The sequence below is a fragment of the Setaria viridis genome, chromosome 3, assembly GCF_005286985.2.
Source record: "Setaria viridis chromosome 3, Setaria_viridis_v4.0, whole genome shotgun sequence".
Lineage (NCBI taxonomy): Eukaryota > Viridiplantae > Streptophyta > Magnoliopsida > Poales > Poaceae > Setaria > Setaria viridis.
In genome coordinates, this window is record NC_048265.2 from 4460950 (window position 1) to 4477761 (window position 16812).

At 43.6% G+C, this 16812-nt stretch overlaps 1 protein-coding gene across 1 annotated transcript; it reads left to right on the forward strand.

The window, feature by feature from the left end:
- Positions 1-6422: 6422 nt before the first annotated feature.
- LOC117847101 (uncharacterized) lies at positions 6423-13622 on the forward strand. Its single transcript, XM_034728260.2, has 10 exons — positions 6423-6735; positions 6832-6894; positions 6989-7105; positions 7185-7599; positions 7742-8149; positions 11507-11718; positions 11834-11896; positions 11983-12511; positions 12622-12773; positions 12904-13622. Exons 1-10 carry the CDS (start codon positions 6560-6562, stop codon positions 13085-13087), a joined length of 2319 nt encoding a protein of 772 aa, XP_034584151.2. The 5' UTR covers positions 6423-6559; the 3' UTR covers positions 13088-13622.
- The last annotated feature ends 3190 nt before the right edge of the window (positions 13623-16812 follow it).

Below are 16812 nucleotides of genomic sequence, written 5' to 3' on the forward strand. Positions count from 1 at the left end.
TTTTGGTTGAACTAGCTAGTTTTTCGAGCAAGAGAATATATCTGCACTGCAACTGAGCTACTATACGTATGTTGAATGGAAAAGTGCACTCAATCATCGAGGCCAAAGCCTTTTGAACTTCAATTTGATGAGTAGGATATTACATGCATGCATACGTGAAACGTGCGATAACAACCAAAGTACCACCTTTGCCTTTTCGAAACACGGACACGCCTGTATGAATGTATACATACATACACACGGGTGCACATTTTTGCTGTAGCGGCTTTGCTTTACGTTGGGCTGGACGATCGACATGTGCAACCGGAAAACATCCACATCCATCGTCGCCGGCCAACAGTTTGCACGAGCCAGAGATCGATAAAGCGATGGTGCATGATCATCCATCGATCACACATTCACACATGACACGTCGTGTATCTACCTTTCGTGTAAAGCGTCCAGATCGATCATGGTGAAATGGGTATACCTATACTACTTTCACTAAAGTTGTGTGACCACAAGAACGCATACTCTCAGCACAGTGCAGCAACAATTCTGCAATAGTAGGAGCTAGTATTTGTGCATGTGTTTTCCAATTGCTGTGCAAAACGTTGATACATCACTGGGCTAGCAAGTTTGCCACGTGTTGTATATATGTGCGAAAGTTAATGAACTTCCTTTACCTTTCGTTTTCTACATGGAAAACATATTTACCATTTTTCATACACATTAATAACATTTCTTATATTATTCCGTTCTAAAAAAATATCTTATAACAAAGCGCCTCCTTATCGGACCATTTTTTAAAAGTTTTTTCTATGAAGCTTCAAATAACTTAATGGATTGTATCATTTTCTCATCACATACTGTCACACCATGAAATTTTTGAATTTCAGGATGTGATTAAAAAGAATAAATAAACAATAATTTTCTCATAATTTTAAATTTTTTTCCAACATTATTTTCTTTACAGGAAATTTAGTATAGGAAAAATAATTATTTGTTTTTCGGAATTAAATAAGGTTGTTCTGTGTGTGCATTCATGCCGATGCATTTGGGTGTTCCATGAGTGAAAATGTTTTAAAATGCGTTTAAGTGACGACTAGGTTCTTCTGAGAATTTTCCAGATGTTTTTGGCAATTATTCTCCTTTTTCTAGAGCTAAATCTATTTATTAGAAGGCTCTAGATTCTTTTTCATGGGTTTCAAGTATTTTATTTGGATTCCTCATGTCCCAATCTTTCTCTAGGAATTTCCCTGGATTTTTTTGGAATTTTTAGAGTATTTTTCGTGGATTAATTGATTTATCTAGATTTATCTTTACATGGGAAATATTTCTAAAAAAAGAAAACTTCTCTATCCTAACGGGCTGAGCCCATGGACTCGACCCACTCCAACCCCGACCCGCTCTAACCCAGCAACCGAACCACTAAAGCCCATCTGGGCCCAAGCGTTGCCGCCGTCGCAGTTCTTGGCGTGCGCGCCACGACCATCTCTGATCTCCGCGCACCTGTAAATATCGCCGCCCGAGCCCCTGCAGCCCCTACCGTCCACGCGCAGGACCGCTGCCACCTTTCCTCACCTTGCACCGCCACCTTGCTAGGCTCTGCGCCGCACCGCCGCTTGCGCCGATGGCCACGCCACCACCTACCTGGCCCCTCGCGTCTCGCATGCATGAGGCGTGCCGCTCGCCTGTGCACTGAGCCGCCCCGCGTCCTGCATCGGAGCGCCACCAACTGCCAGAGCCGAGCCGCCCGCCTGTTGTCTGTCACTGTATGCCGTCGGTTTTCTGCCCGTTTTGCCGCCTCCTTCCTCAACTGGAGCGAGCTAACAGCACCAGCAGTTTCCCCTCACCAAGTCGCGCCCATTTCGCTAGTTACCGTCACAAACCGACCACCGGAGCACTGCCACGGCCTGGAGGCCGAGCCGTCACCGCCATCTTCCGCCACGACTCCGATTCCGGCCGCTGCACCACCTCCGCATCGCCGTTGAGCACACCCCCGTGATCCCCTTGACCTTCTCTCTTGTTTCCCCTCCCTGCCTTGATCCCCAGGTTGCCCAGAGCCCCCGGTGAAAGGAAGAAGAAGACCCTAGAAGTTTTTGCGTCTAGGCCCCTGAGGAAGGCTGTAACGATTAGATTAGTTCTTGTGTCTTGAGTCTTTAGCAGAAAACCCCCTGAAAAAAGTTCATGCCCACAACCGAGCCCTTGCTATGATCTTTTGCAGATCTAACCCTGAACATAGATCTATTCACGAGCACTGTCTCATATGTCTTGTGAATCTTCCATGCTAGCCCCTTGTTATCTACGGTTAATCACGACTAGGTCCTTAGAGCCTTGTCTAATCCATAGATTACACGTTTTAGCTTCGTTTCTATCCGTTCAAGTTGCGTTAAGTTCATGATTACATAAAATACACATTAGTGGTGATGTGTTCCTTCATGCATGTTTTTGAAAATAAATTTGATATTAATTTGATTAATGCCTGATAAACATGTGTCTTCTCTAAATAATTCTTCCAATTAAAAGCTAACTAGAGTTATACATCGGTTTTCATAGTCAAACTTAAATTGATTAATGTTTATTCAATTTGCTTTCTAAATAAAAGCTACATAGGTTATATCTCAAGTTTTCATAATTAAATGTTAATTTGGCTAATATAAACATAAATGTGATTTTGAATTATGATTTGGTTAGTTCAACCCGAATCATAAAGCTATGCGCTTGGAGGTTTACATATACTTTATTTTTAAATTAAATGTTTAATTTGCATAAATTATACTTGAATGTTTATAAATAAAATTTGACTAAGTTCTACATCATCTTTTCATATATAAATATAACTTTCTTAATTCCAACTAAAGGTATTTCTTTGAAATATCTTTACTTTGTTTTTCTCAACTAAAATAAATGAAGCATGTAGCTCTTGTCTTTTCTTTTATAATCCAAATCTTTCGATAGTTGTACCTTTTCAACCTTAGTTCCTTGCATTCGCGACTTTAGATTCGAGCCCTATCCTTTAGTACGCTCTTTTAAAGCTTTTTTTTGTGTATTGTTCTTAGTTGTACTTGTTTGTTGCTTGTATGTTTGTGCCGATGATTGCTTCGAGTAGAAGGATCGTTGTTCGAAAGACTTGAAGATTAAGAGTTCCAAGAGAGCAAAAGCTAAAGAGCAGTAAAAGTAACTTTTCGTTGTGAAAAGTCAAGTGTCCCTAACCACCCTTCTATCTATGCTTATTTATAATACCATGATAATGTTAATTAGAACATGGTGAACCACCCAAGAAAATAGTGCAACTATAAGGACTATATGGCTCTAGTCTTGGCTAATTAATTAGAGACTCTAGTTTGAAGCGGTCTTACTGAAAGGGCAAGAGGGGCGGCAGTAGATGGGGTATAATCCGACCCTCCTCAGACTGATCTGTTCTATGGTATCTTTGTAGTCTTGAGAGAGGTTTATGCTCTGCTACTGATCCGGAAACCTTAGCGGGCTACTTCTTATTAGGGAATCTTTGTAAAGGCCTCGTAGAGTTCCTATGCAGTCACACCTCGGTAGTGTGATGAGTGCCTGATCAGCACAGCATGGTTGGGTCTAAAGTTCTTTTGAACTTTTACGCGACTTGTGGGTAAAGATGTACCACCTCTGCAGAGTGTCTAAAACTGATATATCAGCTGTGCTCACGGTCAAGAGTGGCCTGGACCCTCACATGATTAATAAACTTGAAGATGGACTTAAATCGTTATTCTGGTTATTTCTTGTGGTCTTGTTGAGACCAACCATAAGTGTACTCACCCTTGCTTACTGTTGCTGAGAAGAAGAAGGTGTATGAAGTTTTCTGAAATGATGCTGAGTTCTAGACATACGCAGCCCCCAGTCAATTGCCTGTGAAGTTTGGAGCCTCCGTTTCTAGGATTAAGCTGTATCTCTCTGATAGACTCGTAAGTCTTTATTTATATTTCTTTACATGATACTGTTGCTGTTATTCACTAATGATGTCACTGTATATATGAAATTAGATTCTGGCATACATATAGGTAGCACTTAGTTTTGTTTTAAAACTGGGCGTGACACATGCAAAGAACATGCATATTCCCTTGATGGCCTACCAAATGAAAGAGCCTCCATGGCTGGTCCTCGTGTCTTGACTTCGTTCTTCCATGGCTAGCTTTTGAGTTCCACCAAATTTCCTTAGGTTGATTATATTTTTATATTATTATTGTGGACTTTCAAAAGTTAATTTGATCCGGGACAGCCTCTAGGATGATGAGACTTAACAATGATTATGGTTTATGATAGAAAACTGCACAATCAGAAAAGTTCTGCTAAAAGGGCTAGCTTGAATAGCCCAGAAAGCCACCACTTTAACTAAAGCCTCCATTTTAATTGACCAAATATTGTTCACATGTTTCTCTTATCTATTTCAAATTTAGTTTGCATTTGTTGGCAACACTATTAAGTGATTTTTTTCAAACCCTTATGTTTAGTTTTAGACTATATTTAATGTCTCTTCCAAGCAAAGTTAATAAATACAAGAGCAAAACAGATATCAAATAGGAGGATCACGATATTATAGGATCAGTGAAGAAATTAATAAATAAATAGTCCTCCCATGCATTTCATAAAATTAGTAAGTCTAATTTGTTTACAACCTAGTATTATCAGCTTGATGTAGTATTGCCACCCAATCATGCAAATAAAAGCACCTGTTAGTTGGCGGGCTTTTTAGGGCCCTTCAAAAGAAGGGGGAAAGGAAAAAGGAAAGGAAAGAAAAAGGAAAAAAAAGATATAGAGAAAATGAAAAGAGAAGCTGCTTGCAGCCTTCGAACTCTCCCACATTCCCCTTGAAACAGAAAAGTGCCATTAAAATGGCTGATTGAATTGAAAGATGACTGAGATAGTAGATTGGTGTGATAGTTTCTGTCCAATTTAATAAACGATGATCAATTCAATATATGTAATGTAAAGTCGCCCCAACTTTAAAATCACTTGCAGATGATTGATCCTGTTAGGCAAAGCTTGACCGGGTCCCGCTCAAGCACTTCTTCTCATCCTTCTTTTTGTGGTGGCACTATAAATTTTATTAGATTCAGAAAGACAAAATCTATCTCCCCCATAAGGGTTGATCTTGATTCCCAACAAATGGTACATATATATATGTTAAGAATTAATCTCCGGATCAAGGTACTCCTTTTTGTGTAAATCAATCATAATTTTCCAAAGGTTAGTTTCTGTTCATTGTTATTATCTGTCAGTGAAAAAGAGAGAGCGCCCAGTTGATAAGTCATGTCATTTGTGAAGATATGGACGTACCAAAGATCTGCAAGGCCAGAGATAAAAAGGAACAAAGAAACGATGGAAAGCTTTGCCATGGAATCAATCCAACAGGTGGTGAATGGTGATCTGCTGAATGCGTTCCTATAGCACTGAAAAAGATTTTAGAAGATAACATGCATAAGTTCATGTTTGGTGCGCTCTGTCGCCTAGCCGGCCTATAGATGTTGCTCCTTTTTTTTTTTTTTTGTCATGGAACCAGTTCTCAACTAAATCGCATAATGTCCATTTTTAAACAAAGGGGCAGGCAGAGGATGCTTCCTCCAACAAATAAATGCCTAGAGAAAATGCAAGTTTGCCTGGTCTTGATGGATTTATCATTTATATATTAAACAAGTTGCATCCCCACGCATGCGTGGCAGGAACGAGATATCATGGATCAGCTGGGGGGAAGAATATCTTCTCAACAAATAAAGGCGCCTTTAGTTTTATTGTTGGATTTGCTTGCTGATGTTGTATTATAAAACTGAGCACTGGAACTGCATGGGACTTGCGTATACTATGCAGGTACACGAGATGCTAGTGTGTCGTCACCCACATGATGCATGCAAGACCACTGAATGAAGCTTTTGGTGATTCTAAATATCAGGAAATTAAACACACTTTGTTCATTCCCGCATGATCAATGAGCTAGCAAATATACAAACACTCCCGTTTCAGATGGTAAGATCAGGGGAGAAATAAAGACAAAGAAAATAGAACGGCTTTTCGGAAAATGTAAAGAAAGTAGAATGGGCACATGGCGTCCTATATTAATAATGACTCTTTGCAATAATAATAAGTCCACTAAACACCGGTCATGACCACATGTATCTTTGCAGCATACATATGCAGGAGCTACAAAAAATCATTCCAGCATGCACTTGCTGCTAGTATCTTTCACTGGCCACTCATTAGCATCTGCAGTGCAGTGACATAACCAAAGGGCCAAGGCAACAACATCACGTACTCTTTCCGATCCAACAAGGGAAAGGCAGAGGGAGAGAGGAAGATGACTTTTGCTCAAGCACACACAAAAAATTGTGATTCAGAGGAAGCCAGGAAAAAGCCACACACACTCCACTTTATTTGGAACATCCAACCAGGCCAGCAGACGATGCAGCATCTTCATCTTTTATATAAGGCTGCCCCCTGCACTCCTTTGCTTCACAACCACTGGTCCATCAAACCGCCTCGCTCGATCTCTCAGGAGAAGCCGGGCATTTATAGCTGCTAGGCGATCTCATTCTGAACAGAGATCGAGTAGGCCATGGATATCAGCAAGAAGGCCTATGTGGTTGCCATCATCATTCAGCTGATCTACGCCGGCATGTACGTCGTCTCCAAGGCGGCATTCAACCATGGGATGAGCACCTTCGTCTTCATCTTCTACCGCCAGGCAGCGGCCACTGTTCTATTGCTGCCCCTCGCCATTGTTCTCGAAAGGTAACTTATTATTAACTATTAGCAGTCTGCAAAACGGCAAATAACATATATATGATTGGTGTTATCATCGATCGATGCTGTTATTTTGATTTGCAGGAGGAATGCGCCATCCATGTCGTTCCGGTTGTTTCTGAAGCTATTCTTCTATGCATTGCTAGGGTATGTAACACCTGATCAGTATTGCTAGGAAGATAAAATTAAATGCCTTTTGAGTAGGTTGGAATGATTTTGTGGCCTATCTTGGAATATGCAGCAACACATTGACTATGAACATGTACAACATAAGCCTAAAGTACACCTCTGCAACTGTGGCATCGGCAACAAGCAACTCTGTTCCTGTGGTCACCTTCTTCCTGGCAGTCCTGTTGAGGTAATTAAGCCACTGAGCCCCCACTTACCAAACTGAGTGGATATAAACATTCTTGTTGACTGCCAAGAACATTTTTCAGACTGGAGGTGGTGAGGCTGAGGAGCCCGTCGGGCATGGCCAAGGCCGCCGGCGTGGCGCTGTGCCTTGCCGGCGTCCTGACCATCGCCCTGTACACGGGCCCGTCCATGAGCCCGGTGAACCACCACCGCGCCTTCGCCGGCAGCGGCGCCGCCGAGCACCATGCGAGCACCAGCAGCAGCAAGGGGACGTGGATCAAGGGCACGTTCCTGATGCTGCTGTCCAACACAACGTGGTCCCTCTGGATCGTCCTGCAGGCCTCCCTGCTGAAGGAGTACCCCAACAAGCTGCTGTCGACGCTGGTGCAGTGCATGCTCAGCACCGCCCAGTCCTTCCTCCTCGCCGTCGCCGTCGAGAGGAACCCCGCCGCCTGGAAGCTCAAGCTCGACGTCGGCCTCCTCGCCGTCGGATACTCCGTGAGTGTAGCAGTGATGATTCTTCTTTCATTTCTGTCCGCAATATCAATTCAGAGTTTCAGACCTGATCGATGGACTCCCTGTTAGTCTGTTACTGACTGACTGAATGGATTTTTGTATATATATATATAAATATCTGCAGGGCTTCGTGGTGACGGGCGTGTCGTTCTACCTGCAGGCGTGGTGCATCGAGAAGCGGGGGCCCGTGTTCCTGGCCATGTCCAACCCGCTGGGCCTCCTGCTCACCATATTCTGCTCCTCCTTCTTCCTCGGCGAGATCGTCCACCTCGGCAGCCTCCTCGGCAGCGCGCTCCTCGTCGGAGGGCTCTACAGCGTTCTCTGGGGAAAGAGCAAGGACCACCTGCACCAGCCGCCGCCGCCGCCGCCGCAGCCTAGTCAGGAGGCACCGAAGCATCAGAGCACCGGTGGCGTCTGCAGCAACGACGACGACGACGACGAGGAGAAGCAACAGCAGCACAAAGATGGTGAGGAGACGCAGCTCAAGGACTTGTTTGCAATGGAGGCATCGCCGCTGCGTCATCAGGTCGGATGATCAGAGTTCATCTCAGACACGCATATGTATACGCGTACTGTATATGTACGTACATATACGTGCTATGATGTGTACTCCTATATATCCTAGTATTATGCATTTGTCGTGTACTTAGAAATTCCGCGTGCAAAGTAATGTGGTTGTATTGGGCTGAAATTGTAGCATCCAGCCCAAATGAGAACTATGGCCCATCTGAGGCCCACGAGCAAAGAGCAAAATAGCTGTAGACCTGTGTAGTTGGAAAACCTAGTGGGCGACGTGCCGATGCTGTGCTCCGGCAGCTCTGCCCCTTGCCGGCGGCCGCCGCCGCCGGTAGGTAACGTGGATATGATGCTGGCCACACTCCATCGGCCCAACTATTCTGTTCATGGAAGAAGCAGCAAATCTGTATATGGAGGGAGAAGAGCAAGAGCGCGTGAGGAGGAATATGCATCTCATACCTTCTCGATCGCCTTTCGTAAAACCACAGCTGAAGGGCCAAATTTTGGTGATTAATTATGCATGTAGTGGTTGTTACTCCCTCCGTTCCTGTTTAGGCATGATATAATAAGGTACGGATTAGATTTTCACCATTCATTTATCTATATTATATTGTTTATGGTTATAAACTTATAATCATTGGAGAGTGTATTTGATTACAAATCCAACCATGTCAAATTTACGTTTAAAAAATAAAAAATTATTGGCTAAATTATTGATCAAAGATTGTAAACTCTGATTCTTAATATGCGTGTGCGCTTTATAAACAGGAACGGAGGGAGTATATTGTTGCGTTATTAGAAAATGTTGTTATGCTGTTCATTACATCTAATGATCAAATAATTTACGAAACACATCTACCTGTGTTGCTCAGATACTATAGTTTCTTCTCTTCGTTTTGTGCTATAGTTATTTTTTTCTTCCTTTGTTTAGGAAATAGTATATATATGAGCTGATGAGTTTTCAAATACACTAAAAATTGAAAAAGAACTTAGAGCCGAGCAGTGAGAATGTAGTATATATAGTCTTTTTTCCCTCTCTTCTTACTAAAGTCGTCATTACATTTTTCTTTTGCAAAACATAAATACATAATACAGAGGCATAAGCATTGTACACTCACCCTCTACGAATGCATGCACCCACACCCTTAAACTATGTATCAAACACCATTGAAATAGATAAAATAACAAAATAACATGGTTTGTACCTTGCTAAAATCCAGCAGCTGGTAATTAGATTAATCTAGCGCTGTCTACGTCGAGTACTCAATGAAAGTCCCAGTTTTAGTGGTCCAAGGTGTACTAGTTAGCAAAGCATTAATCGTGCTTAGAAAAACAAAACAGGGAGCTACGGATGGTCGGCATTGATCTTCGATTCCCGCGGATGGGTCAGAAGGCTGACATTTTCTTGAATGCGATTTGGAATATCTAGTCATCCGATCTGTTTGTTTAATCTTAGGTAGTAGTAGGGTTATATTTGTAGAGGTCTTTGTCATTTCCCATCAAAAGAACAAAGCTGAAGCTGGTAGATTTCGCTATCCCCTTCCTTTTCTCTCTCTCTGTCTGAGTCTTGGGTGACCATTTAGCTACGCTCCCGCTCCAAGCTGCTTCTCCGTAGAAGCAGGAGCTCGTGAAAAAAAAATGCTGTTTGATGCGGCTTCGGATTCCCTCTTATGGTTATGATTTTGTTGCAAACATTGTAGTATAAGAGGAAACTAAGGGTCAAGGTCTAGTTAGGACACTTGTTTGCTTGAACCTAGGTCCGCTTTTGGGCTCAAGAGTTTCAGTGTGAGCAAGTTCCAATACATGCTTTCAGCCGGATTTTGGGATTCAACTTGATCGTATATAGTTTGGCTACTTGCGATTTATTCCTCGGCGCTTTGCATGCTGACGTTCTAAAGAATTCTGGTCATTCCCGAAATATATGGAAGGCCTGAACTTGGAAAGTGCCTGCCGTACTGGTGCTAGCTGTAATATAATCTTATTTTAGGGGAAAGCCTACCTCTTACTCCCTCCGTTCCAAAATGTAAGTTGTTTAACTTTTTTAGTTCATGGATGTTGCTATACACTTTATCTAGATGCATAACAACATCTATGAGCCTAGGAAATCCAAAACAGCCTACAATTTGGAATGGAGTGAGTAGATCACAACTTAATTTCTAAGGTTCCATTTTGTAGTAGAGCTGAAGCAACACATGGCCTAATTAGATCCTAGCTAGATAGCGTAGATAGTGGATGTGTACTCCACTGGCTAGCTACAGGATGTCAAATCTGAAGCGCACCGGACAAAATTCTCACTTAAGTATGAATGCACACCCTCATAAATCATGCATGGACGTATATGTCATTAGTACTTAGTAGCATTGTTATTGATGATGCTGTGTTTGAATCCTTCAAGCTATTTCTCAACTAGGGTTGACTGATGACTGGTCTCTCAAGTCTGATCAATCAAAGCTGATTACAATTACTCACCTACCTAAGATAATCAAGAGCTACTACCAATTTTGAACAGGCTAAAATATACTAGCAGGTACGGTCATCGGATCCTTGCCAGGTCAATCAACCTGCTTTGTTAACTGTTGTTATGGCCGGCCCTTTACTTATTTATACTGGCTGCTCCGTCTTCCAGGTCTAGAAGAATATATGGTCCATCAGAAAAACTTAAAAAAAACAAATATGAAACACACACATATATTCAGAATTCAAACTTTATGACTAAAAGTCCAAAACAAAGTATCACTGACCCATACGGCCATATGCTGGTGATGGCTTAGCAGCAACATGGTCTGCATGCACAATTAGAAGCCAATTTATTAGAGCTAATGTAGCTTCTTGGTCCCAACTGACCACTGCGCAGTACAGCACTGCTCCGTATATGATGCGACTTTGCTTGCAAAGGATACAGTGTGCCACGCTGTAGCGTCTAATTTCCTTAAATATTTCATTATATTGCAAGCAGCCGCAGATTAAATATGGATTCAGACACACATACGCATATACATAATTTTTTTTTCCTTTTGCTTGCATTTCTGGTTATGCGAAATTGAAGCAAGGAAGCTAGCAGCCACTCTAATTGCTAATTGGTCTGATTATATGAACACAACTCATTTGTGAAAAACAGGTCATTAATTTTAGCTAAATTAGTTGAGCTCGCAACACGCACATACATGACACACCTGCACATATATTATATACATCCACAGGCGGTCAGTCCTGCATCCACACGCTACTACTTATATATAATATCTTCATTCTTCTGCTATATAGAGTATGTGTGTGTATCAGACAAGGCAGGCAGTAGCCAGTAGGTCTCACCCGGACTAGCTAGTCCTCCATCAATCTCCTCCTTGCAGAGATCAAGCTACTTAGCAGCTAGCTGCTCGTGCTTTGTGTTGAAGAACCATATCGACCGATCAAGATGGATGCGAAGAAGCCTTACGTGATCGCCGTCATCATACAACTCATCTACACAGGCATGTTCGTCGTCTCCAAGGCGGCATTCGACCATGGCATGAACACCTACGTCTTCATCTTCTACCGCCAGGCCACCGCATCACTCCTCCTGCCTATCGCGCTTCTTCTCGAAAGGTACTGAAGGATCAAACTAGCTTATATATAAGAGCTTGTGATCGATTTTAGTTTATAACTTCTGCTGAAATGAAATGAAACAGTTCTGAGATTTGAGAGGTATTTCCTTTTGCAGGAAAAATGCACGATCCTTGTCTCCTGGGTTGCTCTTGAAGCTCTTCTTCTTAGCCTTAATCGGGTATGGTATGCATGCATGTCAATTAGTTCTACTACTGCTTAACTAGCTAAGTAGCAGAGACATATGAATCCTTTATCTTTTTGTAGGATCACGTTTAGCCTAAACCTGTACAACGTGAGTCTGAAATTCACATCCGCAACTGTAGCATCTGCAACCACCAACGCCATGCCTGTCGTCACCTTCTGCTTTGCGCTGCTACTGAAGATGGAGGTGGTGAAGCTGAGGAGCTCCTCAGGCATAGCCAAGCTTGCCGGAGTGTCCCTATGCCTCGCTGGAGTCTCTGTCATTGCCTTCTACGTTGGTCCAGCACTGAGCCCTGTCAACCACCACCGCGCCTTCGCCGCCTCCCACGCCTCGGCCTCGACTAGTAGTGCTCAAAGCAGGATGGTATGGATCAAGGGGACATTCCTCATGGTCTTCGCCAACATGGCGTGGTCCCTCTGGATCGTCCTGCAGGGCAACCTGCTCAAGGAGTACCCCAACAAGATGCTCCTGACAGTGACGCAGTGTGTGTTCAGCGCGGTGCAGTCGTTCGTCGTCGCGGTGGTGGCGGAGAGGGATTTCTCCAAGTGGAGTCTTCGATTCGACATCAGCTTACTTGCTGTCCTTTACAACGTAATAATCACCTGATTGCTTTGGATTAATCATTGAATTAGTACTGCTTTAATTTGGTAGCAGAAATTACTTATCATGGTGTTCATTAAATTGATGATGGCTTCTAATAGGGGTTCGTGGTGACTGGAGTGACCTACTACCTGCAAACATGGTGTGTGGAGATGAAAGGCCCCGTCTTCTTGGCCGTCTGGAACCCACTCTGCTTCGTCTTCACAATATTCTGCTCCTCATTCTTCCTAGGGGAGATTGTCAACCTCGGCAGGTAACTATATATCTAGACTGTTATTAGTCAGTACTCTAATGGCAGTAAATAAGTTGGATGCATATATATCGCTCTTTCATGGATGAGATTCATGGACTGGAGGATCTTCCTCTTGTTGTTTTTGTGACAGTATTATCGGAGGAATCCTGCTGGTTGGCGGCCTTTACAGTGTGCTCTGGGGTAAGAGCAAGGAGATTAAAAATGCACCTCGTGGCAAGGTGAATACAATGGATGATGCAGATGATGAGAACGGTCACCATAAACCTCAAGAGAAGGAGCAACCAACATCAGCATCAATAGTTGAACAAGTGTGATGGAATGATGATCAATATAATTTCCATCTGATTCTAGCCCTTAGCGATATCTATTTATCAACATACGGATACTAATTGGAGAGAAAAAGTGCAAAAATTACCACATTCATAGGAGATATAGAAGAAAAAGATTCTTACTTCATCCAAAGTAGGAACTAGGAACTGGATTTCACATTGATAGGAGCTAGGAACTGGATTAGTGCACGCTCAGCAGACCTACTGCTTAGGTCCATGCATGTAGGCACTGAACCGTCGTTAGTGTCAAATTTCCCAGATCTTCATTGCTATTTTGAAGCTCAAAATGTGGAACACCATCACTATTTCAAGTCAAAGCCAGGTGCTCCTTTGCACTGCTTGCAGCAAAAATATCTTTTGCTGGCTTGTTGCTTTGTATTTATGTTATTTGAAGCGTTGGTACTATGTTTTTTAATGCTTTTAGCAGCCAAGTTGTACAATTTTGCAACATGCTGTTAAAAATGTTGCCTCTGGTCTATCTAAATGTGATAATGTTACAATTCAGTGTAACTTTCTCAAAGATATTGCCTGTTGCAGTTTTTATTGTTTATTGCACTGTCACACCCGATTTTAAGAACAAAATCGAGTGCATTAAATACATGTGCGCCAGGATCAAGTTACACACATGTACGACAATAGTGAATAACAAAGACAGTGCTAAAGCAAATAGAGAGAGTATTAAACATTATTACATGACCGAAAGTCTCAATAAAACATAAGCTTAATTTATTACGCAGCGGAACTCCAAAGACGACGACTCCAACAGGCAGCTGACTGAAGAAACGTACGCCTAGAACTCCTCAAAGTCGTGTAGATACTCCTCCTCCCAATTAGCTTGGTCTGAACAGCAGTTTTGCAAGGGTGAGTACACTTATGGTTGGTACTCAACAAGTCGTGGGGAATAGTGTAGTGTAAGGCAAATCAAGGTATGGCTAAGGCATAATTAGCATTCGCTTTTAATTAAGTTGGTCAAGTTTTATTAGCAATTAACTAAGTATAAGTTTATACCACCCGAAATTAAACATGATCATAAATAAAGTAAACAACATATGCATGAAATGACAACAAGTTAAATCCATCTTCCGATAATATTATCATGTGAGGGTCCAGGCCACTCTTAACCGTGAGCACGGCTGATCAATCAGTTTTACACTCTGCAGAGGTGGCACATCTTTACCCACAAGTCGCGTAAAAGTTCAAAAGAACTTTGGACCCAACCGTGCGGTGTTTGCAAGGCACCATACCACACTTCCGAGGTGTGATTGCATAGGGACGCTACGAGGCCTTTACAAAGATCCTCTAGCAATGTGGTAACCCGCTAAGGTTTCAGATCGAAGTGAAACATAGCAGTCCCCTAGAGGGTATAGTGTCTTAGCCAAGCCCACTTCCCAAGAGAGCGAGTGCTATATCCCATCAACGCCTCCCCTCTTGCCCTTTCGGTAAGATTACCCCAAACTAGAGTTTCTAATTATTCAGCCAAGACCAGAGCCATTTAGTCTTGTGGTAGCACTGTTTTCCTGGGTGGTCGCTCCATGTTCCGATTAATCATACATGATCTTGTATTAATGAAAGGTATAACAGAAGTAAAGCAAGATTAAACATTGTGTTTAGTTAAACCACCACACCAAGTAAGCACTAAGCATGAGCTACCCAACATAAAGTAAACCGGTTGGTCAAGGCAAAGGTAAATCAATCTAGGCGAACCTTAATTGGGACCCATCAATTTACTCTTAACATGTGCATAGCATAAATGTTGAGTAAGAGAAAGTAAAAGGTGTATAGGACGAAAAGTAGTGATCAAGGACACGACTTGCCTTCTTGGCCTTGCTCCTGCTATTCGTACTCTTCGAAGGCTTGGTCTTCAACTCCCTCGAACTGCGGGACGTCTACACGCATCACACGGGCACATGCAAGCAAACATGGACAGAAAGTAAGAAACAATACACCAATCACAGTTAAACAGAGAAAACAAGCTTGAAAAGTTGATCTACGCTTTAAAACGAACACGTGGACATAAAGAACGCGAAAAACAGAGTTAAGATGCAAAAGATATGATTAAAACAAGATCTATGGACTTTTCTGTGAGAAAACCAAAACTTTTAGGGCCAAACCGTGAAAACCGAGAGCTTATACGTAATTACGCGTATAAACCGAAGGTCTAACGCGCAAAACTCAAATCCGGACGGTGGGTTGATTTTGGGAAAGTTCAAGGGTTAAACCGAAAAGTGCGAGGGCAGATCTAGAATTAATTTTAACGCGATCTGGACCGCGGGTTGATTTGCGGAAAAGGTGGGGGCTTAAGAGCAAAAAGGCGCGGCGCGGCGCGGTTGACCGTTACGCGGTCTTTGTTTGACTCGCTACGAGCCGTCGGATCTTGATCCGACGGTCGCGGTCAACGATGACTCGTAGCGGCGGCGGAAAAGGGGCAGCCGGCGACGGCGAGCGGCGGCGAGCGACGGCGAGGTCGCCGAAGTTGGCCGAAAAGGCGCTCCGGGGCATGGTTTGGCGCGCGGATTGCACCAGAAGAAAGAGGAGGGTGCGACGAACTCGTTTTAGGGGTCTATGGCGACCGGAGCTCACCGGAGGCAGCGCTAGACGGCGGGGAAGAGGCAGCGGCGCTGGAGCTCGCGGCGGCTAGGGTTTCGGGTGCTGCGGGTGCGGGTGTTGGGGACCGGGAGGGGCGGCGGTTTATATAGGGGCGGCGCGCTTGGAGATAGAGCGGCCCCGGGTTTGAATCACGTGAAGAAATCGGAGCGGGGCCGACGGGGTTCCGGAGACGACGGCGCGGTGGTTGCGGGAGAGTCCCGGCCGGATACAGCCGGAGGAAGGAGATGACGGGTGGGGCCCACCCGTCAGGCCGGAGGAGGAAAGCGGAAAGCGGGCCGGCGCGACTCCGTGGGCCGGCGCGCGTTCGCGGGCCCTGAGGCGACGGGCGAGCAGGCGAGCTACGCAGGCCGGGGCGGCTGCGTGGGCCGGCGCACGCGTTCGCGGGCCACGGGGAGGAGGCGAAGCGGCGGGCCGCGGAGGTGGAGAGCTTGGCCGGCAAGGAGAAAACGGAGGGGGGGCTGGCGAGCGAGGAAAACAGGCCGGAGGAGCTGCTGCACAGCTGGGCCGCGCGGGAAGGTGGAGCAAAGGGGCTGGGCCGGAAGAAGAAGAATAAAGGGAGGGAAAGAAAGATGCGGCCCAGGAGGAGAAGAAGAAAAAGAAAAAGAAAAAGAAAAAGGAAAAAGGAAAAAGGAAATGGTTTTGGAAATTGAATTTAAATTTGAAATTCAAATTTTGGTTCAAACTCCAACAATCAAAAATTATGCTCCAGCATGAATGCACAAATAACTCCTATGATGAATTCATTAATTTAAAGAAAATGAAATTAAATGCCTAGAATTTAAATGACACCCTAATTTGAGCAAATTTTAATGAATTTGAATTCTTTAAAATTTCGGGTGTTACATGCACTGGCACGAGAGAATTTAAAAGTTACTGCACCTGTCAGTTGTGGTGCGAGTGTCAAATACTTTTGTTTCTACTTGATGTTCTCTTGTACTCCATTAAATATGTTGTTGCATTCAGGAGTGGAGCCAGAAATTGACTAAGCCCCGGACTGAAACAGTGGTCTGTGGGTGAACTGGGCCTGCTGGGCGTTTTTTTTTTCCCTTCAATAAAGAAAAAATAATTATCGAGGTAGGACCTCTAAAAACCTTGAAAATAAC